Genomic DNA, 25,841 nt, shown 5'->3' on the forward strand with positions numbered 1-25,841 from the left:
GAGGTGGCTACAGTTTAACTCTTGAGTTCTTTTAGCTCTTGAGCATTTCGTGGCGGGCGGATTAGTTCATTTTAAGAGTTTGCTGCGAGCCAGGAAGTTCGAACTGGAAACTTCTCTTCATTATTTTCTCTCTTTGGTCTTTCCGATGTCCAAATCTCGAAGAAGTGATTGGACGGGTGAGGAGGGAACCGGAAGAAGAAAGCGCGCTCGAAAAACCCTCTTGGTTAACTAACGGAAACGTCGCTGCCGCCATCACAGCGTTGGGCGGAAGCAGGAATGATAGACCGAGCGGTTTCCTCGGGAGATTGAGCGAAGGCGGCGAGATGCCGTTGGTGTTGCTCTGCGGGCTGCCGGGCAGCGGCAAGAGCCGGCGCGCCGAAGAGCTGCGCGTCGCTTTGGTCTCTGAAGGCGAACGGCGCGCCTTCGTTGTGTCCGAGGCGGACGTGGCCGGAGGCCGGGCTGCCTTGCGGGCGGCGGCCGAGCGGCTGCTCAACCAGCGGGACGTAGTAATCGTCGACGCGGGCAGCGAGCTGAAGAGCTTCCGTTACGAGCTCTACTGCCTCAGCAAGCACGCGGGGACCCCGCACTGCCTGGTGCTCTGCCCGGGAGGGGGCGCGCTCCCCGACCGCCCTCCTTTGGAGCCGCCGGACTCGCAGAACCGCTGGGACTGGCCTCTCTTTTTGGCGCCCGAGGACCCGGCCGAGCCCCTGCCGCTGCCCGAGATCCGCGCCGCCCTCTTGGAGCGCCGCCCGCCTCCTCCCAACCAGTCCACGCGCTCCCAGCCGCTCCAAGCCGCCGGCTTCCTTCACCAACTCGACCGCCTGACCCAAGAGGTGCTGGCCGCCGTCATGGCTGCCCAGAGGGACGGCGCCCAGGCCGGACAGTTCATTCCGGTGGCGGTGGATGGGCTAGCAGGAGGCGGCCGAGAGCCTCCAGGCTTGATGCTTAACAGGCCGGTCAGCTTGGCTGAGCTGAGCCGCCTGCGAAGACAGTTCCTCAGTTATGCGAAGATGCACCCGGGAGAAGGCGAACAAAATCTACCCCAGCTGGGCGGCATGTTTCTTCAGTACCTGAGTCAAAACCTGCAGTGAGCTCAGCAGGTTCCTCCGAGTAGCAGTTGCTGGCCCTGGAGGATGCACTTGGGCAGGACGCTTCATTGAGATACTTTTTGCTATTTAATTTTGGACAGGAATTCTGTAACTTGCCGAATTTATAGACTGCTTTCGAAACTATTTGATGAAGACCGATGGAGACATGTTTAAAATAATGTTTTTCAGTATACATCTATTTATATTTGAATTGCAACTGTCATTATTTTTATACCTTGCCTTGTTTAAAGAAGTTCATTGGTAGATTTCAACATTCATAGTGATTCCCATGAGGTGAATTGGCAGAAATAGTGACTGAATTGAAATTCATAAATTCAGCTTTCTAATCAAAGATTTGGTGCAATCCTGAAAAATGTGTTTATCATTTGGACTTGATAAGACTAAAAAAAGTTTACATAAAGAATATTACATTGTGCTTATAATATTTGTCTCTCTGTATGATTAACATTAACAAAAGGGCCTCTGGTGGCTCAACAGGCTAATGCAGCCTGTTATTAACAGCAGCTGCTTGCAATTATTGCAGGTTCAAGTCCCACCAGGCCCAAGGTTGACCCAGCCTTCCATCCTTTATAAGGTAGGTAAAATGAGGACCCAGATTGTTGGGGGCAATAAGTTAACTTTGTATATAATATACAAATGGATGAAGACTATTGCTTGACAATAGTGTAAGCCGCCCTGAGTCTTCGGAGAAGGGCGGGATATAAATGCAAATAAAAACAAACAAACATTGAAGAGCTGCAAGTTTGGATTGATCTTGACTGAGAAGGCACACACAAAGCTCATCCATGTGTTGCATTTTACTGGATAAGGTCCAGTATTGAAGTCTGTCAAGATCCTTCTGGATCTTATTTCTAAATGGTTGGCTATTCCTTCAAGTTTAGTTGTTTACTGTTGACTAGATTATGTTTTGATGATTTGATAGATTATAAAGAGTCTTTGTATTTCTTTGTATTTTTTCTTTTTCTTTTCTAAACATTTTAGTTTTCTTTGATTTCTTTTTTTACTTAATATTTATTTATATTTTTTTCTTCCCTTTTAAAACTTTTTACAGAATTATATCTGTGTGCGTATACTGCTACATAGCTTCAGTATTGTCACTAACTTGGGATTTAGTTCTAAGTTTTAGCATAATCTTACTCAAGCTATTGTGTTAAATGTGTGGAGCTGGGTATGATTAAGCAAAACAACTACCGGTATTTTAATGTTCACTTCTCAGTAAAGAGAATGGGTGCTTTGATACATGGCATTAAATGACAGCTAAATATCTAACAAATTCATGTATTACAAACCTTATTGTCATGATGCCATTCTTCATCTAGTTTTAACAGTATGAAGCAGAAGTCACAATCAAAATAGATTCTACCCTTTAAAAACCAAATACAGTAAGAATGCTCATGAAAATCTATACAGTACTGTAGTGAAGTTGTCATGGGAATACTGGCTACTATACCTAGAACTTAGAAGCATTGTCATGATCTCACAATCTAAAATGAGAATCTCAAGTTGTGCAGTTGAATATAGTAGAAAAATCCCAAGTGTTATATACAAGCAGTCTTTGGAGAAAATCATCAGATGTATATTCTGTATTACATTTGGCAGCAATACATTGTGGCAACATTTTCAAACAAAAGATCTTGCCTGTTTTCTTTTCAAAAATACATCTGCGGTAGTAGTTTATTTATATTTATTTATAAGTTGTAGAGAATATATCCTGGTCAAATTTATAGATTTTAACTGCAGGTTACAGCATGACAACACATTAATGAAGAAAGTCTGTATTTGGCCTGTTTTGGTCTGTATTTGGCCCTAAAAGCAAAACACACAGAAGCTAATGTAACAAATTTGTTAGCTTTTACAGTCCTACATTTCTATTTTTTATTTATTTTGCCATTATTATTTATTATTATATTTGTATACCGCCCATCTCCCGAAGGACTCAGGGTGGTTCACAGCCAATAAAACAACAGAAAACATATAATACATATAAAACAGCAAAAAGAATAGACAATTAAATTCAGTTGATGCCTTAAAACTTTAAATACAAATTTAAAACCCCATTTAAACCCCTGATTAAAAAACCCCAATTTAAACTATGTTCAAGCTAGTCCTGCTCTTCGAAACAGCAACGTCTTCAGCTCGCGGCGGAAGGACCTGAGATCGGGGAGTTGACGAAGTCCCAGAGGGAGCTCGTTCCAGAGGGTAGGGGCCCCCACAGAGAAGGCCCTCCCCCTGGAGGTCGCCAGCCGACATTGTTTAGCTGACGGTATCCGGAGGAGGCCCTCTCTGTGAGAGCACACTGGTCGGTGAGAGGGTAATGGTGGCAGTAGGCGGTCCCGTAAATATCCCGGCCCTAAGCCATGGAGCGTTTTAAAGGTGATAACAAGTACCTTGAAGTGAACCCGGAAGACCACCGGGAGCCAGTGCAGATTACGCAGGAGGGGTGTTACACGGGAGCCACAAGGTGCTCCCTCTATCACCCGCGCAGCTGCATTCTGGACCAGTTGGAGTCTCCGGGTACCCTTCAAAGGGTATAATAATGTAACCATTTTCACAGATCTGTCAGTAAATTACAGACAGAGGTTATCTTAATTGCACTAATTTTATAATGACTTATCTGCACATTGTGTAGGATTCTGCAACATGTTGTAGAAAATCCACACACAAAACACCTTGATTATTGATCTTCATTGTGAAATTGATTCAAAGCAAAAAACACTGAGTCAGGATCCAGGAGGAACTTAGAAATTTTATATTAAATTTGTGACCAGGTTTTATTGCTTTTGCTGCTATTATTATTACTATAAATATTTTAATCTGCTTCCAAAACATACCTTGACAAGGGAATGTGAGAGTAAAGGCACTAAAGTTTGCCCAATTGCATGGTCTACATAGTACTTATATAGTACTTTGCACCAGGGTGGATAAGAATTTATTTATAAATAAATAAAAAAATCAGATTTTTTATTGAAATCAGATTGTTTTTATTTTTATCATATTTATTTTAATAAAATGCTTTTGGAGTAAAAATCTATCTAAAGGTAGTTTTCTATTTAAGATACATTAATAGCTTAGTTTATTCAGCATGAAATGGAACTTAGTTATGTAACATGAGGCTGTATATTTTTCAATAATTACATTTTTGGTAAACTCATTCAATGAATCCAACTTCTGCAAGCTGAGATAATAGGCACTCTAAATAGGAAACTCATTTTGTTTGTAAATAATAACAAAGCTTCTAACTACCAGCAAGAATGAGTCCTTACATTTAAAAAGCACCTGTCATTTCAGATCCATCAAGGCAGTGCCTGTTAGCAGGCATCCCCTCACCTGCAGCCTACCATGTCCCTTACCTTATTGTGTCACTGCTGCATCACCAGCCGTCCCATTAAAGTGAATGGGACTGTTGGCAATAACAACGGGTCAGAGGAGGAGCTGCTGTGGGACAGAGATGACAGTTTCTCTTTAAAAATTATGATTTAAATCAAGTTGATTTAAATCAACTCCACCCTGCTTGGCACTGATTTCTGCAAAGGTGGGGATGGGGCTTTTGTGCATTCTTTTCCAGGGATGAAGACTTACTCTGCAGACATTTGCCCTTTAAATATTCTGCCTGGTGGAGTATTTATTCCCTATGTTTTGTATCTGTATTTTCCTCTCCTCTGCCCTGGCCCAAAAAATAAAGGAAATGTTTGAAGACTACATATAATGTATATGTGTGTGCATGCACACACATGATATATAGTTAGCTAGTATAACACCACAGAATCAAGACTAAACAAGAGTCAGAAGGTCTAAAGTCTTTTCATTTTTTATCATGAGTTATATCTTCTAAAAATTGGTTTCTTAAAAAATCTGAACAGAAGGTTGATCTTCAGACTGTAATCTCCCAAATATACAGAAAACACACCACAAATTATTGCAGTGCTTCTAATTTAATAGAAAAATGTGTTGAGATGTGATAAAGTGAACATGTGATCTAGGAAAAGACTTGTATTAAAGTGTTCACATCCTTTTATATTGAAACATATTTTCCAAATCCTGATTAATTCAATATTTGTGTATGAAAATACTGTTCTTATATATTTCAGTAGTAGTAGTATATATAATGTATAAATGACATATTCAACATTCAGTGGAACTATGCTTTAACTTTCTTTCTATAGTGATATAGCTAACTAGTTGTCATCAAATTCTTCTTGCTCTCTGATGATTGTATGAAAAAATTCTAAACATTTTAACCTAAATGGCAACAGTCCCCAGTTCTTCCAAAGACTTTATAGGGATGTTCATGATTTGATCCTATCCTGTATTTTCCACTTGCTCTATTTTCTTCAATCTTATTAAACCTATATAATGTTCACAGGACTTGATATTACTTATCAATTGCAGGACAATCCTGTCATACAGGAATTAGGAAATAAAAATAGATTTTAACAAGCTCCTGTAAACTCCAGAAGAATGGTAGTAGGAATCCATTTAAAATGAAATTATTTAAATAGTGGGATATGTTAGGAAGAAATAACTATTTTAAGAAAAGCCACTTTTAAACCAAAGCAGAACTTCTTAGAATTCTAGTTCTCTAGCTAATTTAAGACCTTGATACAAAAAGAACCAATATTTCCTTGTGAATATTTCACTATTGTGTGCAAAAATATTTATTGTCTGGAATGTTTGCTTTACTGCCAACCAACTTCATCATTCTATACTTAATTAGAAAACCCTGAAGAAAAATAAACAAAATGAACAAGAGGTCCTTTCCTACCCAGAATTCTGGTTGTTTTCTGTATAGTCAACATGGTATGGAAAGTCCACTTCCCCATTATCCAAATTTATCAGTTGTGTTGAACATAAACCCGCAAAAGTCAAAACTTGGTTACTTTGGAAAGTTGATTTTTTTAAAAATCAGGATCCCCTAGTAATGTCAGGAATTTAGATGGCTGAATTGGTAGTGGAACATGGTTCCTGGGGAAAATTTTAGATTATTTTGCATCTCATTGTACTTTGGTGAATGTAGTTGGTTAAACCGACTCACCGACCCGTGCGCTCTCATAGAGAGGGACTCCTCAGGGTGCCGTCAGCGAGGCAATGTCGTCTGGCGACGCCCAGGAGAAGGGCCTTCTCTGTGGGGGCTCCCACCCTCTGGAACGAACTGCCCCCAGGACTTCGTCAGCTTCCGGACCTTCGGACCTTCCGCCGCGAGCTTAAAACATACTTATTTAATTGCGCAGGACTGAGCTAGATTTTAATTTATGGGTTTTAAATTGGGTTTTATTCTTATATTTTTAATTATTAGGCTTTTAGAATAAGTTTTTTAATTGTTTTTAGACTGTATTTATCTGTTTTTAAATGCCTGTAAACCGCCCTGAGTCCTTTGGGAGATAGGGCGGTATATAAATATGAATAATAAATAAATAAATAAATAAATAAACTGACATTCTGGCATTATTTCTACAATAGTCCACTGTTCACCAAAATTCCCTAATAAGGACTCATTTCTTATTTTTATATTACCTTACTTCAAGTGTTTTGTATAACTGAAACTCACAGGTCACTGAAACAAGCACCCAATTTCGCATAATCAGTTAAATTGCAATACTATTGTTTTTTGGTTCAACATTTGAAGTAAGGTAACATCTGTCTGGAAATTACTAAGTGGATTTAGAAAAAAACAAACCTCTTTCTCTCTCTTAATTCTGTCTTACATCCTTCCCATACAGAAAGCAACGTTAGAAAAATGCCACAAACATGCATTTACATTGCACACCGAGGCCTACGATGAAAATAAATTTTAACGAGTCTAAACCTCACTGAATTCAACTCTTGAATTCCCTGCCAGAATAGGAATGTCAGGCAAAGCCGAGCGCTTTTTCCATTATTTTTTTCCCGATACCAAAAAAGCGCCACAGTTGTTTATGCCCAGACATTATTGGCTCGATTTTAACATCGTTGCGAGGATCCTCCCGGTCCTTTTCTTTCTTGTCTCCAGCCGTTAACGGTGGGTGGGGGGATACGGATCGACCTGCTAGCGGGAAAAATTACCGCTGGCTGAACTACCACGAGAGAGAAACGGTACAGCCGCACTACTTCCGCGGCTGCTTCCGCCTCGAGTCCGGGCCTGACCCGGGAGTGGATCGATTGACTGACAGCTCTGAGAGGCGGCGCCCAGCCGGCGCCGGGGAAGCGGCAGCCTGGGCATCTCCGACAGGGCCGCTGCACCATCAGCCGCGGCGGCAAGGATGATCTCCCCGCGGAATCGAGGCGGGGAGGTGGCCCGATTCTACACGGTCACCGAGCCCAAGCGCCACCCTCGGGGATACACGGTATATAAGGTCACCGCGAGGGTGAGTTGCCTTTGGGGTGGTCAGGAAAGCGAGCCAGGGTGCTCTCGCCTCCCCGATGATTTTCAGTGGCCGAGAGTCGAGGGTCGCGCACCGATCGTAGCTGCCGATTCACCCCCCGACCCGAAGCTGGTTCTGGGTTTCCGTGAAGCGGCGGGTTAGATCTCCGGTAGCAGGGCGGGAGCAAGCCTCCGTCTGCACTAGGCGTCTCTGAGTCCCGTGCGGCACATCCAAGGGAACGCGAGGCTGTTTCTTTCGCCCAAGACGTCTTACGCGCGTAGCTGGTCCCTCCTCCGGCATCTTTCCCCTGGTTCTGTTATCCGCAGTCTTTGAAAGCCGAAGGCAGCAGAGTTCTTTGCAGCCAGTGCATATGCTTTTGACCACTGAGCTAAGACGTTTCCCTTCTTCCTCTCGGCAGATTTTTAGCATCCCTCACCCAAGTCTTTTTACAGCGTGAACCGGGGTGCGGGGGCGGGGAGGGGAGAAACAGCACTGAATCTCCATCTCTTTCTATAAAATGTATTTATTGCTTGTATTCTCAAACAACTCCCTTGATTATGAAAGACTGTGATGCGGCCCCTCCCATCTCCCTATGGTAGAAAATGGAAGAAAAAGTCCCACATCCATCCACCCTTCCTTTGTTGAGTGGGGAGGGGAGAGGAGAGAATATGTGCAGAAATGATATTGCTTGTCTCAGGTAAACCACATTGCATATAAGAGGTCTTACTTTCGAGGAAAGGCACAAAGGATTGTCAGAATTGTGTATGGCAGGTGTTCTCTCCCCTCCCGCCCCGGTAAAAATGTTCTGGGAGAAGAGCAGTCAAAATTTGCAGGGTGTAAGGCTAGTTGGAAGGAGCAGCTGTCATCATACCTCCAAATAAGATGGAAGAACCTGAACAACAGGCAGTGTATACTTGCTTTCTGCTTGCAAAGGGCAGCAGAAGGTTATGGAGTGTTCTGGGTGTCTACCTTGAAGGGCAAAAGGTGATTAAATTGTAAGCCCCATGTTCCCTGGAGTTCAGTGTAAGAATCATATTAAAAAATAATCTAAGTGGAGGAAGGTTTTGTTCTGTGCACAAATCAAACCAGTCCCATTCATACTTCAAATAGAAGACATTTTTTGGAAGCTCATTCCCAGTCTGGATTAACCCCCCCCCCCAAATTGCTATGTTAATCATTACATGGTTATTTTGAACATTGGTAGAAATGCACTGAACATTACAAGGGGATCTTATTTCAGGTAGTAGGTCCTCTTTGAATTTCCAAGCTCTGTCCATAATTAAGAGACCTTACTTAAATATTGCAACTATTTAGTATTTTGGACCCTCAGACCAACTGTACTGCTGGAGGAAAGTTCTGTAAATAAAGATCTTTGCTTTTATTTCGTATAATCACTTCATTTCTCCTTTTTTTTGAAAAAGTGTGGACATTCAACAATTGTAAAGCCTGTTAAGTTAAAAAAAAATCTTTATCAAGTGGCAAAACTTTAGGGATAAAAAACTGAAAAAAATGAACAAGCACATATAATACTTTATTTACACACATATTATAGTTATTTAATATTTTTTGGGCTTAGTCTCTTGTGGAATTCCATCAAGTGCTCATGGAACCTCAGGTTCTGTAGAACCTGGTTTGAAAAACCCTGCCGTTGTTTGCATTCCTGTTCTAGTAATGCTAACTTAAAATCTAACTATATTGCTGTGAACATGGTCGTTACATGTGGAAAGATGATTCATTGAAGACTGCTGCTAGGTGGCAAGTGAGAAATCTGCATTAAAATAACTGAGAGGAAAGAGAAAGCAATGAAAACTTCTAGTTCCTCCCAGTGATTGTGCCCAAGATTGCATAGTTCTGTTGATAATCTGTGTGTGAAAAAATGTGTGTTACAATAGTATGTCTAAATAACTAGTAATATATGTCTCTGAGGTTGAAAATGTTCTCTATTCCTGACCAAAGTTGGGTAATTGCAATATGTAGAACAACAAATTGCAATAATTTTATCTCCGAGAATTACAAAGTTGGCTTAACTTGGTGTGATCTTTCTCATGAGTTCTTCAGACGTTACAAAGTAATTTGAAGAGATAGAAGGGGAGAAAACAAGAAAATGGGGTAGATATATATTAACATAGAGATAGTGCAAGTCCTGTGTCATAAACCAGTGAAGTGAAACTATTTTGGAGTTGAAAGTTAAATTCTTATAAACATACAGTACGGTAGAAGGCATATAGAATGTGCACATAACCTTACCAGTTATGAAGCGCATGGTTGGATTTTTTCCCCCCGACTTGCAGAATCTAATGCACATTGCATCATGTTCTCTGGGCATTACATGGCTCCTATGTAATTAACACCTAAAGCTTGCAATGCCTTAGGGAAAATAGGTGTTACAGGAATGATGTAACAATGTTATCTACATACATTTCACTCTTCAGAGCAGAGCTACTGTAAGTGCATTTGATGCTCAACCTTGTGAATTTATAACCATCAATTTAGCATGCATTTAATAACACTTCTACCAAGAAGGAAATTGAGTTTCCATAAGATGTTTGCACCCTGTTAGCTGTTATGTTCAGCGGTAAATGGGAATCATTATTGGCAGAGTCATTCTAATGATATAAATCAAATCAATCAATCAATCAATCATTAATGAATAGTTAAGTTAATGAATTACACACACACACACACACACACACACACACACACATATACATACACACACACACACACACTCCGTGTTTCTCTGGATCTTATTTTCTTTTGACCCCTGAAAAAATGGCTAGGCCTTCTTTTTCGAGGATTCTAATTATTGACTCATCTCACGGCGGTGACACCGACAGCCCTGCCCAGCAGGAGCCCACTACTGGCCCACTTCTCCTGTGACCACTTGCCAACACTTGCACGCATTGCCCCGGCCTCCGTTTTGTCTTCAGTTGCCTTCCAAAAGGCATTGATCCAGAGCTCTGTTATTGGCTGCAGATGCCTTCCAGCAGGCATCTGAAGGTGAAATGGAGGCCAGGGCGATGCATGCGAGTAGTGACAAGCGGCCGCAGAAAAAGGTGAGGCAGGTGTGTGAGGCCTGGGAAATAGGGCAGCTCCACCCCCCTCCCCACTCTAGCTTATTTTTTATCTGTGTGCCTTGCCCCATCCCCTGCACCCTGGGGTGATTGGGGTCTTAATTAGGGCTAATTTTGTGGTTAGGGCTTAATTTGATCACATGTGGTCAAAAATGTGAAAAGGCTTCTTTTTAAGGTGGGTCGTCGTTTTGGAGAAACACGGTATAATTTATTATAATAAAATTTATTAACTTCTTCTTCTTCTTCTTCTTCTTCTTCTTCTTCTTCTTCTTCTTCTTCTTCTTCTTCTTCTTCTTCTTCTTCTTCTTCTTCTTCTTCTTCTTCTTCTTCTTCTTCTTCTTCTTCTTCTTCTTATTATTATTATTATTATTATTATTATTATTATTATTATTTACACAAAATGACAGTATACACAGCAAACGAGATAACTATGCTGGATTTTTTTTTTATTTGCATTTATATCCCGCCCTTCTCCGAAGACTCAGGGCGGCTTACACTATGTCAAGCAATAGTCTTCATCCATTTGTATATTATATACAAATTCAACTTATTGCCCCCAACAATCTGGGTCCTCATTTTACCTACCTTATAAAGGATGGAAGGCTGAGTCAATCTTGGGCCTGGTGGGACTTGAACCTGCATTAATTGCAAGCAGCTGCTGTTAATAACAGACTGTCTTAGCAGTCTTAGCAGTCTGAGCCACAGATCACAGATCACAGTGATCACAGATCACTAGTCGAACACTTCCCAAGCGTTTAGGACTGCGTGATGTATCGGCAAATTATGCGAGCAGATCCCAGTAAAGTGGCCTTCTGCAGCCACAACAACAACAACAACAACAACAACAACAACAATAATATATTATTTCGTGTGTGTGTGTGTGATTTCCTGCACAAAAATGCAAGTGTGGTTATCCCATAAGATTACAGAAGAACATTAGGATAATTCCAATTTTATTTCTGATTTCTTCCCTAGTCATCTCCAATGTGAAATTTTATCTTTTTCAGTGTAGCCACTTCAGTTCTCATATTACTAATCCATCACAAACGTAAGACCTATTTCTGTTTTCAGTCACTGCTAGCTGAGATCTTTTAAGTGGCTGTTTGAAGCCAGGATTTTCCCTTCTATGCATCTCATTGTGATGATTAGATATGAGAATTGACATGCAAAGAATGTTAATGTGGGGTGCCTTCTGCAAGTATATATTCAGGAGGGAATGAGAAATGAGTAGAGAGAGATATAGAAGGTCATGGGTGGAAGAATGGGTCTGAGGGAAGCTTGGAGTCCTAGCCCTAGGGCGATTTCAATCTGTCACAGTGACAAATTTATAAGTATACATTTAGTCCTGGGGAAAAAGACTTGACAGCCAATAGGTAAGTAGTAAAAAACTAGCCCCTGGCTTGTTTAAATGTTTTTAAAATGGGTATACTATTTTACAGCTTCCCCATATTCCATGAAATCCCATTATCTCAGAGAGATGGGTGAGTGTTCAAATCATAAAGGGTTTGATTAACGGAATAAACCAATTAATATTTTTAATTCCAGAGTTAATGGGATTACATTTTGGTTTTGAAGCCTCTGTGACAGAAAGATTACACGATACATTTTCTCTATTATTTCGAGCAACATTGACCATTTTAAAGCTTATTCTGCTAGTTTATAGACTCCTTTTGGACATCTTTCAAATTTTATTTTAACTAAGTAAAACCATTTGATGTTGTTACAAAAATTGATAGCTCATTGGTCACCCCTGCCTCTTTTGCTCAATTTTTAATGAACATTATGAAATGTCCTAGTTCCAGTATAGAACTCTGGATCCTCACCATTTAGATCCATCCATTGCAAGAACTGCCCGTTTTTATTCTTTGCATAACTCATATCCCTGTCATCAACCTTTCCTTTTGGAGGAAGGTTATTTAGAAGGGGATTGGTTTGCAGCTGCATAAATCCTTGAGGAAATGGATTATTTAGACTTGTTTCAATGGAGTACCAGTCTGGGATTTAGCTTGGGGATAGTCTTGCTTACATATGTAGATGACCTGTGGTCTAGTTTGGATAGATGTGATGCACTGGTTCCAGGGGTTAGAAATTGGGGGCATCTTTTTATGGTGGTTCTATTCCTTCCTTAAGGTGGCTCTGGTTAGAGAAGAGAAGTCATTCCCTGAGACCACCTCTTTGTGGGGTGCCATGGGGCTTGTCTGTCTTTTCTATCCTACTTAATATCTACATGGAGTTGCTGGTTGACATAATCCACTTATTTGAAGTTCAGTATTATCAATACATTTGCTTTATTGGCAGCCAACTCTCACTTCTGATTGGCATTCAGATTCTGATCTATTGCAATTCAACGATTGTTTTACATGTACTATTGCTAAGCTAACCCTCTGTATTTTTGAGATGTTTATATATTGATTTTATATTATGCTGTAGAATTTTCCTGGATATTGGCACTAGATTGCCTGAATCCTTCTTTTTCTACCTTTTAAAATGTGGTCAATATTGCCTGTTCTATAAAATTTTGCCTAGTTTTTGAATAGAAATTCAGTTAGACCATCAGTGCACTCTCTCTGGCCATGGAGATCTAACTCATTCAAGGTCAGAAGATAATCTTTATTGTGTTTGATAGAAACTCACAAACTGTCTGGTGGAAAACATATCCTCTTCTTGGACAAATAGGAATAGAGTAGTTCATCTTCTTTTCTATTCGTAATTCTTTGGTTGCCTTCATTCAGCAGCCAGGTATCATTAGTATGATTTCTTTCAAAATAGCTTCCATCAACAGAAGCTGTCCTTGAAAAGTCATCATCCTGTGTATATTTAGAAGTCAGAGGTTAAATTTAAATTCCACTATTTTCAATGTAGACAGAAAAGGAGAAAGAATGAATGGCAAGTTTGTTTATTTATTTAAAACATGTATAGAGCTGCCCATCTTATAACTAACTCTGGGCAGCTTCCAATCAAATATACAGATTCACATATAAACTATGTGTAGAATATAGTATATGATAAGCCATATGATACTCTTCCCTTATCTGTGGCCCTATTTTTGGTAATATATGACCTAGATGCTCAGAGTTAATTTGGCTAAATCTAAAAATACTATGGAATTCCTGGAAGCTTGACACTCAGACAAATCAGCCAACAATAGACACATAGAAGTAAATCATATTTACACATCATTAAAAAGAGACAATGAAAAAACTAAGAAGGAAACGAAACAACTGGAACATATCCTGTCTACCAGCCAACATCCTGATAAGCAGAGATTTAACACCAGGCAAACAATCAAAGAGAAATCAGTGCCCTAAATGTTGTCTAAAAGATTGGGAGGTATTTAAGAAGGAACCAAGTCATTAAGAAAAAAAAGGAGGAGAAGTTTTCCTAGTTTTTGGATCTAGACTGATGGTTTTCCCTAACTGAAAACAATGTGGGTGAATGTATATGAATGTGTGTATGTGGGTGTTTGTGCACGAGTGTTTGTGTTTAAGAAAGAGCAAATGTACATTGAAATCAGTAAAGTTTTGCTGTTACTTTAAATTCACTGAGTCTCTTGTGTAGTCCAAAGAACCTGTTGTGCTTCAAGTGCTTGGTTGAAAGTGTTTTGAACATGTCCCTAATTGTTTCCTGGCTGTTGAACAGGGCTGTGAGTTTGTGATCATAAACTGAACCTGGGAGCATGTGTAGCATTTTTATTGGTATTGAAATGGGATGCATGGATTTGACCCTCTGAATGTTTTATTCAAGTGATTAGTTATTCCTTGAGGAAGTCTGGAGATGACCAACAAATGGATGAGGTGACAGCTCTGCTAGATAATCCCAGGTGACAGCTCTGCTAGATAATCTTGAGGGGGAAATGGGTTTGGCAGCCCTGAGATCACCATGGAAGGAACCACACACAGTTGACGTAATTTCACCCTACTTAGTGTACCTGGACATAAATGGATAGTAATACCACTCTCAAATTTATGTCTATATAAATGCTTGATTACTTTTCTCTTCCACTCCCTCTTTTGTCCCCATCCTCCCCCTATTGCGCATGGTTTGGTACACCCTCAGGTTTAAAAGTTATTACTGCTTTAAAAGATTTTACTAATGACTCATAGGAGGGAATGCTTTTTTCACTTTGGACCACTTCCAGAACCAAAACTATGGGCAAACCACAAGAGAGTTACCTTACATCTTTCAGGTGCAACCAGTAGGAGTCGATATTTCACTAACTTTGGGAATCATAAATATCCACTGCCCTACAAATCGCCTGTTTTTTTAATCTATGGGGCTCTGCTATGACTCTACCCCTTAATTTTTAGCTAAATATTTCTTTTTGTTATGTGAGCATGGGATGAGGGAGGGATTCTGCCATTGGGTGTTTCTATATGCCCTGTCTCCCACACAGGATAAGCCGATTACCCCAACTTAAATGAGAACTATCGTAATCTTGCCATTTGTATTGTTTTCCTTTATATTAATTTCCTCAATTTTTCAGTGTGTTAAATCTTTTTTTCCTGAAATAATATATGCCAATTGGATAGCAAACCTACTGTCAAGAATACATTAAAAAAAAACCTGTAATGCTCTGGGTGATGAGTGAGCCCCATTTGGTGGCATCTCCTGTTTAACTCAATGCCAAAGGGAGGAATGTGTGAGGCTAGGCTGAAATTGCCATATCTACAGTTGAAGTGTCTAAAGGTTTCTTCGGTGAGGTAGTTAAGCAGGAATCAAGTCCTTGATAAACAAAAGACAAGACAAAAGAAATTGGCCTTGAGCACATGGAATCCATTCCCCCATCTCCTCCCTCTTCCTCTTCCTTCCTCCTCCTCCTTATAAATGAACAAGGACAGAGTAGTTGCGAGTTTTGTGAATCAGTAAAGCAAAGACTTTGAGGGATTAAAGGGATTTTAAAGTCTGCCCTAAAATCTTTGAGTTGCTTTCGATCCAGACTTGACGCCTTCCATCTCTTTATTTAGTGTCTGGTAGTCTAGTTGACCTGGACCTGGAGGGTGTGTGTTTATGTGCATATGGGAAAGAGCAAATGTACATTGTAACCAGTAAAGTTTTGCTGTTATTTTAGATTCACTGGATTATTTATGAATTCTAAAGAACATGTCATGCCTCAGTGTTTGGTTGAAAATGATCTGAGGTAATTGTTTAATTATTTTCTGGTTATTGACCACCAAGGCTGTAAATGTGTGAATGAGTGACCATAAAGTGCATGTAATACCCTCTCTCACATTGATGATGTTATCTAATTGGTTAATGAAACATCTGCAAACACACAACTAAACTCACAGAGCACCAAGGATTCCACAATAAAACAGATTTCCTAGTTCAGTCTGTGTAAATTGTATTATTTCATTTGTTATTTTTTATCCTTTTAAAAGCCTTGAGCACTAAAAAGACTTTTGCTTTTGTTTTTCAGATTGTTTCACGAAAAAATCCAGAAGATGTCCAAGAGGTAATGAAGGCTCTTTTGTTTACATTTATGTTAGTTTGTCTTTTTAAAAGCAAAATTGACTGAGCCTTTTTTTTTTACTTTTTTAAACCATATTTTTTACTACCTATTTGCCCGAGCCGGTAGTAGAAAAATGCTTAAAAAGTAAAAAAAAAAGTTCTGATGATCAGTGAGCGATGCTTGATCATTGGAACTTTTTTTTTTAACTTTTTAAAGCATTTTTAACTACCGGTTCCGGAGAACTGTTAATAAAAAAAATGGTGGCATGCGATCTTGGGAAGCTTTTTAAAAACTTTTAAAAAGCATTTTTTTACTACCGGTTCAAGTGAATACCTAGTAAAAAAATGCTTTAAAAAAATGAAAAAAAAAAAGGTTTCGACGATCGCTTGGCACAGCTGTGATCGTTAGAACCTTTTTTTTCTTTTTTAAAGCACCCAAACCGGTAGTACCTATTCACCCAAACCGGTAGTAAAAAATGCTTTTAAAAAGTTTTTTAAAATGTTCCCAAGATTGTGCGCCACAGTCAATTCCCCTCTGCTGTTCTACTTAACTTCCCAAGCTTCCTTTTGGTGTGTACTGTGCATCCGTGCACAGCATGCTTGGCACACAGTGCACATGCGCGGCCAGCGAACCAGTAGCAAAGCGGTTCAGATTTCACCACCGATATACTGTATATGTAGTTTACTTGACAGTACTATGGATATAGCATGTATTTTTAGGATGACTTTTCAACTTCTCATTTTAAAGTACAGCCTTGGTATTCCTTGTCCAACCAGTTTAGCTTCTAATCTCAGAGAAGGCCAGTCTGTTAAAACAGGATGCAGTTGAGGACACATTTTTCCTCCATTGCAGTCTAAGTGAATTTCATCAGCAACCATCCCAACATTCAAAGAGTTCAAATAAATCTTCTTGCAGAGAGGGTATTTACCAACTCCAATGATAAATGCTATCCTGATGGACAGAATCTTCCTCAGAATCAGAACTTAGAAGGGAAGAATTAAAATTCCATATACAGAAAGAGAAGGAACTAGAAGAAAATTCAACTAAAGGACTGTGGTGCAGATTAGAGTTGGAGGAGTCTTGGGAGAAAATTAGACTAAAAACTATTGGAGACAAGAGTGGGGAAGATGAAGATGGAAAGAGTGTTATAGATTGGAGTTGGGGTGGAGAAAGAGGAACAGGAAAGATTGCTTGGAATATATGGAAAAATTGCATGGGTTTGTGATTGGATAAGAAATGGAAGGAGGATATGAGGAGGTGATTAGGTGGAAGAAGGGAGGAATATTGAAGAGGCATATGGTCCACTTCCTGAGCGAGATAATGGGATGGTGTATAAGGAAAGTCATATACTCACCCCATCCCGAAGAGAGCTCGAGAGGAGAAATTGACCATGGACCATTGCAAGGATTACCTGCAACATACTGTATTTCCCCAACTATCCTCCTGCTTGCTTGCTTATTTACTTATTTAAAGTGCTTTTATAGATTCAGTACTTCCAATTCTAAAAATATGTACAATAATATCAAAAATATATCAATGCCACAAACTATAGCCTCTCAAATTCATATGACTTAATGTAAGATAATTAATATTATTTATCTGTATTATATAATGCTACTTCATCTAGATTTTTAGAATGATTTGCCTTGTTAGATCTAGTTAGTCCATATATTCATGTTGAATTTAGTAGTGTTTTTTTAAAAAAAAACATATTTAAAAACACTTAAAACAACTTATAGGCTTGTTATTCAGTGGAGACATTTCATTTAGCTTGGCAAATATGACAATTGATTAATATCACCTGATATTGGCAAACAGATAACTTGTAGATTCTGTGTAAGGCCGAAACTGGAAACTTATGACTGCTGGCTACTTATTTATTTTAACTTTTTAAAAACAAGTTTAATGTTTACAACTGTAAACAGCGCTTTGGTGTTATTATAAAAAAATATAGCCTAGCTAAAAAGCTTTAAATGATCTGTTTCAATTTTAGCTGAATAAAATATATATATTTCTAAACAATTTGTTTACCGTTTTTTGTCTTTCTTTTGAGAAAATAGTCATAGATGTTTCTGTTGAATTATGTAGGCCTTTCTCCTAGCTGTACACTAAATATAACTATGTATAAAAAGTTCTAAGGCTAGGAAAATACATAATATACAATCATGCTCTTTTAGCATTTTAACATTTCTTGGAGTCAGAAACAACATCAGAGAAATAGAAGAAAGGCAGAATTGCCAAGAGTGTTTCTTATTCTTTCTGATCTGAATTTTTATCTGGAAGATGCAAATTAGGACTGTCACTTCTAAATCTGTACTGAATAAAATATTTGAGCACCAATATCTGGAATCATGTTTAATTCTTACACATGCTACAGAAATATTAAAAATAGTTCAATACCGAGTAGTGGACAGTAAGAGCACTAGGTTAAGACAGAAGGACATTAAAATATGCATAATGCTGGTAGAAAGATAATAGGTAGTTGTGGTCTGCTGGTAGGAATAAATGTTTGTCAAAAGAAATGAAAAGGGTCGAAGAGTATACTTCTGTCCATTCTGCTATAGAGAAGAGAGACTTAAGTACATCAAGGAAAAAAGTAGATTGAAGGCAATGAGAACTGGGGACTTAACAACAGAACATGTAAATAATAACATGAGTGCTGAATGAATGTGGATTGAATGGAAAAGTAATTGACCAGAATGAAAGAAATACACAGAGTTGCTTTGGTCATATACAGGTAGTCCTCATTTAATGGCCACAATTGGAACTTAGTCATTAAGCTAAGCAGTCATTAAGTGAAATTGTGACAGTGCTTGTGATCTTATTTCAGCTTTCTTTTGCTTTACAAACCTGCAAGAGTCGTAAATGGAAGGATTGGTTGAAATGTTATGTTTATCACCACAGTAGCTGAGCATGGTTATTAAACGGGACTATCTGTATGGGGGAAAAAATGGGAAGGGGTTGAATTACAAGACAGGTATAAAAGAAAAGTGACTTGGGCAGGACGAAGGGAAAGACCAAGAAAGTAAGGGTTGAATGGAGTTGATGAGATGTCCAAGAATAGAGGGAGGAGAAATTTGTGGGACAAAATGCAGTGTGTGAAGTGATGGACATAAGGATGATTGGCAAGGCTAAAAAGGAATGCAAAAGTATAATGAGAGAATGGTGTTGCTGAATACTAATTTTAACTATGATACCTTTTTCTTATTTCACAACTCTTAATTTCTTTGGTTTCCTATTTCCTACTTCTTTTCTGAATTCTGTGTTACTTATTCCAAAAGGGAAAGGTGGGATGGCTAAATATGCCTGTGAACTTATATAAATTCTGAATAATGTTATCTTTTTAATAACTTGTGTTTGTGCAAATGTACGTGTACATTATGGGGTATATGGAATCTTGATGCCTCTAAAAAGAAAAAGCAATTCTCAAGAAACAGTTAAGAATTCCAGGCAGGCACTGGATTTTGACAACAAATAAATCCATTGGAAAACAAGGATAGGTTGCAGAAAAGGAATAGGGTTATGTGAGTAGCTTTGCTAAAGAGAGAAAGAGAAAGGGGGGGGAGGGAGGGAGGGAAGGAAGGAGGGAGGGAGAGAGACAGGGGATTTGCTAATACATGAAAATACCTTTGTATCTTTCTTTATCTGAGCCATGGTAGCGCAGTGGTTAGAGTGCAGTACTACAGGCTACTTCTGTTGACTGACTGCAATTTGGCAGTTCAAATCCCACCAGGCTCAAAGTTGACACAGACTTCCATTCTTCTGAAGTGGGTAAAATGAGGACCCAAATTGTTGGGGGCAATATGCTGATTCTGTAAACCGCTTAGAGAGGGCTGTAAAGCACTGTGAAGCCGTATATAAATCTAAGTGCTATTGCTATTTGTAAGAACAGATCACAAAGCCATTGCCTTATTTTGTGATTATCTATTTTTTATAAAAAAAAGTTTGTCTAGATTAATTAAAGTTTGTCTTAGATTGTCTAAACTGGGTTGTAAATATTAATAGTTTAGATTATCCTGGTATATTTAATAATTATTTAAGCCCTCTTCATTGCTTTCCCCATTTGGGCAATTGGTAAAGATTTAATGGCTATATTAATCATATTTTAGAAAAAAAATTAATCAAAGGAGCTATAGTCCTCAGTTTTGTAGCAGTGAAGCTTTATAGTAGCATCCAAATGTTTAGGTATGGTATGCTTTAATGAATACCTAAATAAACAAAAGCTGGCCAACCTCTAGGTAGGAAGTTACACAATATCTTTTTGCAAATATAAATTTGTACTTACTGCGTGATGGGTGAGCTCCCATTCTTGCCCCAGCTCCTGCCAACCTAGATGTTCAAAAGCATGCAAATGCAAGTAGATAAAAAGGTACCACTTCAGTGGGACAGTAACTGCATTCTGTGTGCCTCGACATATAATCATGCTAGCCACAAGACCATAGAAGTGTCTTCAGACAATGCTGGCTCCCTCGGCTAGGAAGACAGTGCTGAGCATTGCTCCCTTAAGTCAGATACGACTGGACAGGGGAAACCTTTATTTATTTATTTATTTTAACTATTTCTGTGCATTTATTTACAGATTTAAACTGGGCTGAAACAGTACATTAGAAATATATCTTATATGACTAAACTGAATGTAAATACATTATTAGGGAAGAATTCAATTAGAATTCTCTCCATTAGTTTATGAACAAAATTAAGTATTAAGTGATTTCCTAGATTAAAATTCTTACTTGACTTATCTTAGTAGATCTGTTCTAGAAAAAGGGAGGGAAGGAAAAGGGAGAAAAAAGGAGGGAAGGAAAAACGGTATCACAGCAAAATCTAGGTTTTTACTGTTAGCTAATATTTTTGGTGACTGTATTGGTTTCTGCTATTTTTTTTTATAAATGCTTTATTAGAAGGACTAATTGCCTCATGGGTATGTTTGTTTTCTGTTTTGTTTTATTTTGTTTTGCTTCAGATAGTCGTTTGGAAGAGATACAGTGACTTTAAGAAATTGCACAAAGAACTCTGGCAGATTCATAAGCACTTATTCAGGCATACAGAATTGTTTCCTCCTTTTGCTAAAGCAATAGTATTTGGTAAGCATCTTTTTCAAATAATTAAATAATTTGGGAATATATTTTTGTTCATCGTGAAATAGAACAATTGGGTTGCCAAGCAATGGCAATCCACTTCTGAAAAATGTTCCCAAGAAAATTGCAGGGACTTGTCCACATTATCGCCAAGAATCAAGAGTCAGACTGACTTGGGCACAAAGTAATAATGTATCCTATATGTATTACATATCCATTGTACATCTCATTATGGATTCTAATTGCAATTAGAATATCATGATAACTTGTTACTGTGTAAACCTCACTTGTACAGATTCCACTCCTGATTCTGGATCTAATTGTGGGCCAGTGTTAATTTATACATAAACCATTTTGTTAGCCATGAACAGTTCCAAATCATAATTTGTCTTGCATTCCTGACATAAATAGAAGGAACTGTTGAAAACAAACAGTTTCAGTTCACTGCCTCTGAAGATAAGCCTGAAGATTAGTCATCATCTGAGGACTGCTTGGCTAGTTAAATTGACTTGTTCAACTATATTGCCTAAGCAGAGGTTGTATTCTTTTGTTTTGTTCTCCCTCTAGCTAATTTTTGTTTTCATAGGCAGCCTCACAAGTAAACTGTTGGATGCCCCAATAGCATATTTTTATTATTTGGATAGAAACTTTTTTGTTCTTGAATTTTCTGAATTTATAGGCATGTTGACATCGGAAAGCGTCTCTAAAATACATACCTGATACAACTTTGGACAAGGTTTCTTCTGAGATGCTCAAGTGCTGTTGTTTTTTCTGGTACTGGAAACATTGAGCGAATACAAATTGTAAATTATTACAGGGCAGTGCTGAGAACGGTTAATTGGGATTAGGGAGACTCTGAATGAAATCTCAATTTGATCAAGAAGCTGACTAGTTGAGGTTTTGCCTGTCATTGGCTTTCAACTTATCTTGCCTCTTGGGACTGTTGTGAGGTAAAGTGTGTATATATGTGTATGCATATTTTGCATGTTTTTCAAGAGATGTTTATGCACACACTACTCTAAGCTCCTTGGAAGAAGAGATGTAAAGGATAAAGATAGATGTGTGAACCCAACCAATTGTGGCTTATGTGTCTTAGCTTGATCTATGTAAGACTAAAAAGGATTTTTAGTCTCAAAGACTTCCTGTGAAAACATATTTTAACAACCTGCAAAATGAGAAAGACGAGACAATTTCCTCTGGATAGTGTCTTAGAATCAGAATTTGCAAAGATAGAGTAAAAAAAAACAACCCAAAAAACAAGGGATAGCTACAACAATGTAATTGGACTCTTCCTTCCTTCCTCTTTTTAAATGAAAATTGCATTTGCCAGGCTAGCTGATCTTCCCTTTTTGAGGGTCATTATAGGAGAGAAACAGATCAGCTGCCAGTAGACTGCTGAAGGGCAACCTGCTTTTCTCTTTTGCTTCACTCATTGGCTAATGCAGCTGGGTGAATTGGCATTTATCGGTACCCAGCTGAAATGGCATCCTCTCTCTTCTCAAATAAAAACATTGCCAGAAAACATGAGACTTGACTGTGGAGTCTGTTAAGTGTCTAGTCTTGCTCTTGTTACTTAGAAGTAAGCCTAAAGGTTTAATGAAAGTATTCTTAGATAAACATTAATAGTGCTAGTTCTTCTTTTTAACACTTTGTAATAAATCCCTCTTAAGTGCTTAGAAATAAAAAGCATCTCAAAAAAGACTGCATACTGATTGTAAGCACCTAAGCCAATATTCAAGAACAGTTAAAGCACCAAGTACTGTTAACACTTAAAGCCCCTAAGTCAGTGATCCCCAATCTTTCTGGCTTGGTGGCCCAGTGGGGCGGGGTAGAGGGAATATTTCCTTGAATGATAGCTGGGGTAAGTGCGAGCACATGCAGCCTCCGCTCATGCGAGCGGAGCTTCGGGTGCATGCACATGCTCGCCCACTGCCTGCGCAGCCTGGTTTCAAATAGGCTGCAGCCCCTGCCGTAAGTCATTTGTAATGAAGTAGAGTCCATGCCTCTCTCCCTGTGCTAAAAGCCTTCTTACAAAACGCGCATTTTAGCCACTTTGCTAATTGAAGAAAATAAAATGACCATATATTCTGGGCCAGTGCACAGTTCTTTTAATTCACAGTTGCTTTAGCAAATTTTCCCCATGCTCTTGACCTCCTGATATAGTGGATGGTCTTCTTCATCCTTAGACTTGTGACTTAAGGTTGATAAAAGATGTGCTTAATACCTCTGGAAACCCTACCTTGGAATCGCTTCACCATCATCTATTTCTAACCGTGATGACATTCAAATAATAAATTGTACATTGCAACATAAACTTTGCCCTTTTGCATTTGGTTTGCGATATGACATGCAAGTATGTAAGAGACAGAGAAGTAAGTATCATAGCTTCATAGTACCACGCTGTACTGTTTTAGTAGTCAAGATATCCGATACCGTCGGAAAGAAAAAGTGTTAAAAAAGTATATACCAGACAAGTCGCACCATATCTAATGTTTTTAAATTGTATATTTAATAAAATTAATAATAAAAAAAGATATCTCTCGATATCTTCGCCTACCCTGTTCAACATCTATATGAAGCTGCTGGGTGAGGTCATCAGTGGTTTCGGGGTGAGTTATCATCTGTACGCTGATGATACTCAGCTGTACTTTTCCACCCCGGACCACCCCAACGAAGCGGTCGAAGTGCTGTCCCGGTGCCTGGAAGCTGTACGGGTCTGGATGGGGAGAAACAGACTCAAGCTCAATCCCTCCAAGACGGAGTGGCTGTGGATGCCGGCACCCCGGTACAGTCAGCTGCATCTGCAGCTGACTGTTGGGGGCGAGTTAGTGGCCCCAAAGGAGGTGATTCGCAACTTGGGCGTCCTCCTGGATGGACAGCTGTCCTTTGATGAACATCTGGCGGCCGTCTCCAGGAGGGCCTTTTACCAAGTCCGCTTGGTCCGCCAGTTGCGTCCCTTCCTTGACCGGGATGCCTTATGCACAGTCACTCACGCTCTGGTTACGTCTCGGTTGGATTACTGCAATGCTCTCTACATGGGGCTGCCCTTGAGGTGCACCCGGAGGCTGCAGTTAGTTCAGAATGCGGCTGCGCGAGTAGTAATGGGAGCCGCTCGTGGCTCCCACGTAACACCACTGCTCCGTACTCTGCACTGGCTTCCTGTGGTCTTTCGGGTGCGCTTCAAGATTTTGGTTACCACCTTTAAAGCGCTCCATGGCTTAGGACCCGGGTACTTACGAGACCGCCTGCTGTTACCCTATGCCTCCTACCAACCCGTACGCTCTCATAGAGAGGGTCTCCTCAGGGTGCTGTCCGCCAAACAGTGTCGGCTGGCGGCCTCCAGGGGTAGGGCCTTCTCTGTGGGAGCATCGACGCTCTAGAATGAACTCCCCCCTGGCCTACGTCAAGTGCCTGATCTTCGGACCTTCCGTCGTGAGCTAAAAACATACTTATTTACTCAAGCGGGACTGGCATAATAGTTTGATTTTAAATTGGGGTTTTATTAATATTCTTAAATATTTTAAATTTAAATTTTAATTATTAGCCGTTTTTGTAATTTTGCTATGTTTTAATTTGTTTTAATTGTACATATCTTGTATTTTATTTCTGGCTGTACACAGCCCTGAGTCCTTCGGGAGAAGGGCGGTATAAAAATTTAATAAATAATAAAAAATAATAATAATAATCTGATACCAAGGTAATGCCATCAGTGTAATGGAGATTATTGCTGCTACTTCCTCCAATTTTAAAACCTTCCATCTTCTTCCAATCCACCTTCCCTTAACTCTCTATATTAATATAATAAAAATAATTATTTGCTGTTAATCTGCAGATAGGCTGAATAAATAACGTGAGAGTATGCAGCCTTGCTGCACTCCTTTGCCAACCTGGAGCCAGTCTGTATCATGTTTTATCTTACTGTGGCTTCCTGGATGCCAAGAGTCCTTTTGGGGAGTAGAAGGCCCCTCCCATTGATAATACAGTCTTTTTCTGGAATAGTCTTTTTCTCATTAAAGTTGTAAACCTCCTTCACTATCCCTTCCCACTGAACCTAAATAGAAAAGACCTTTGGGAGGAAGGAAGAAAACTTGCCTTCTTTTTCTTCCAGTAGCAAGACTGTTCTGTGCATGGTGTTCAGTGAAGAGAAATTCAGAATCCAAGTCTTTGTTTTTAGCGTAAACCAAATGGCTGAAGTCTGCAACCATAAGGGATTAGGGCTGAAGTAGGCATAGTATAGAATAGATATCTATAATGTGTCTAACTCTGTCTCTCTCTCTCTTTCTCTTTTTGATATTGAGGGTATATATTTAATATTTTATTGGCCAATCCATGTATTCTCATAAAAGATGGAGCTTTACATTCCATTAGGGCTGCCAAATTATATGTATCTTCAATAGATGGTAAAGCATTCTGGGACATTTGAACCCAGATGTTTGACCCTGTCTCCTGAAGCAGTTGTAGATGCAAGGCTCTCCCCCCCCCCCCATAAAGGATTTTTGTCAGAAAAAAATGACTTGTTTCTCAGAATGTTGATTTTGTTCATGTTTCAGGGCGATTTGAAGAAGGTGTGATTGAAGAGAGAAGACAGTGCGCAGAAGATTTGCTTCAGTTTTCTGCCAACATCCCCATGCTCTACACTAGCAAGCAGCTTGAAGATTTCTTTAAGGTTAATCTTTTTCAGATAGCCTGTCTAATAGATTATTTCATTTCACTGTGTGAGTGAAGTACTTGTTCATAGTGCTATTGCTTTGTAAAAATTAGTACAAATGCAGTTTACTATAAATCTCACGAAA

General features: G+C 39.2%; 2 protein-coding genes across 7 annotated transcripts in view; both read left to right on the forward strand.

Annotated features, from left to right (window-relative positions):
• Window positions 1-188: 188 nt before the first annotated feature.
• KTI12 (KTI12 chromatin associated homolog) lies at window positions 189-6,538 on the forward strand. Its single transcript, XM_058165374.1, has one exon. The coding sequence runs from the start codon at window positions 324-326 to the stop codon at window positions 1,089-1,091; it is 768 nt and encodes a 255-aa protein (XP_058021357.1). The 5' UTR covers window positions 189-323; the 3' UTR covers window positions 1,092-6,538.
• Window positions 6,539-7,265: 727 nt separating this feature from the next.
• Window positions 7,266-25,841, forward strand: part of RPS6KC1 (ribosomal protein S6 kinase C1) — a 103,701-nt gene continuing 85,125 nt past the window's right edge. For 3 of the 6 annotated variants that reach the window (XM_058165375.1, XM_058165378.1, XM_058165377.1), the window contains exons 1-4: window positions 7,266-7,450; window positions 15,938-15,973; window positions 20,934-21,054; window positions 25,599-25,714. In XM_058165375.1, the coding sequence (XP_058021358.1) occupies window positions 7,346-7,450; window positions 15,938-15,973; window positions 20,934-21,054; window positions 25,599-25,714 (378 nt within the window). In that variant the 5' untranslated portion in view covers window positions 7,266-7,345. The remainder of the gene's footprint in view (window positions 7,451-15,937; window positions 15,974-20,933; window positions 21,055-25,598; window positions 25,715-25,841) is intronic. The other 3 variants (XM_058165376.1, XM_058165379.1, XM_058165380.1) reach the window with 3 other exon arrangements.

Source organism: Ahaetulla prasina, chromosome 1 (genome assembly GCF_028640845.1).
Source record: "Ahaetulla prasina isolate Xishuangbanna chromosome 1, ASM2864084v1, whole genome shotgun sequence".
Taxonomy (NCBI): Eukaryota; Metazoa; Chordata; class Lepidosauria; order Squamata; family Colubridae; genus Ahaetulla; species Ahaetulla prasina.

What these genes read in the sequence shown, in the direction of transcription:
- KTI12 (XM_058165374.1), top strand. Translation starts at nt 324, where the DNA reads ATGCCGTTGGTGTTGCTCTGCGGGCTGCCGGGCAGCGGCAAGAGCCGG.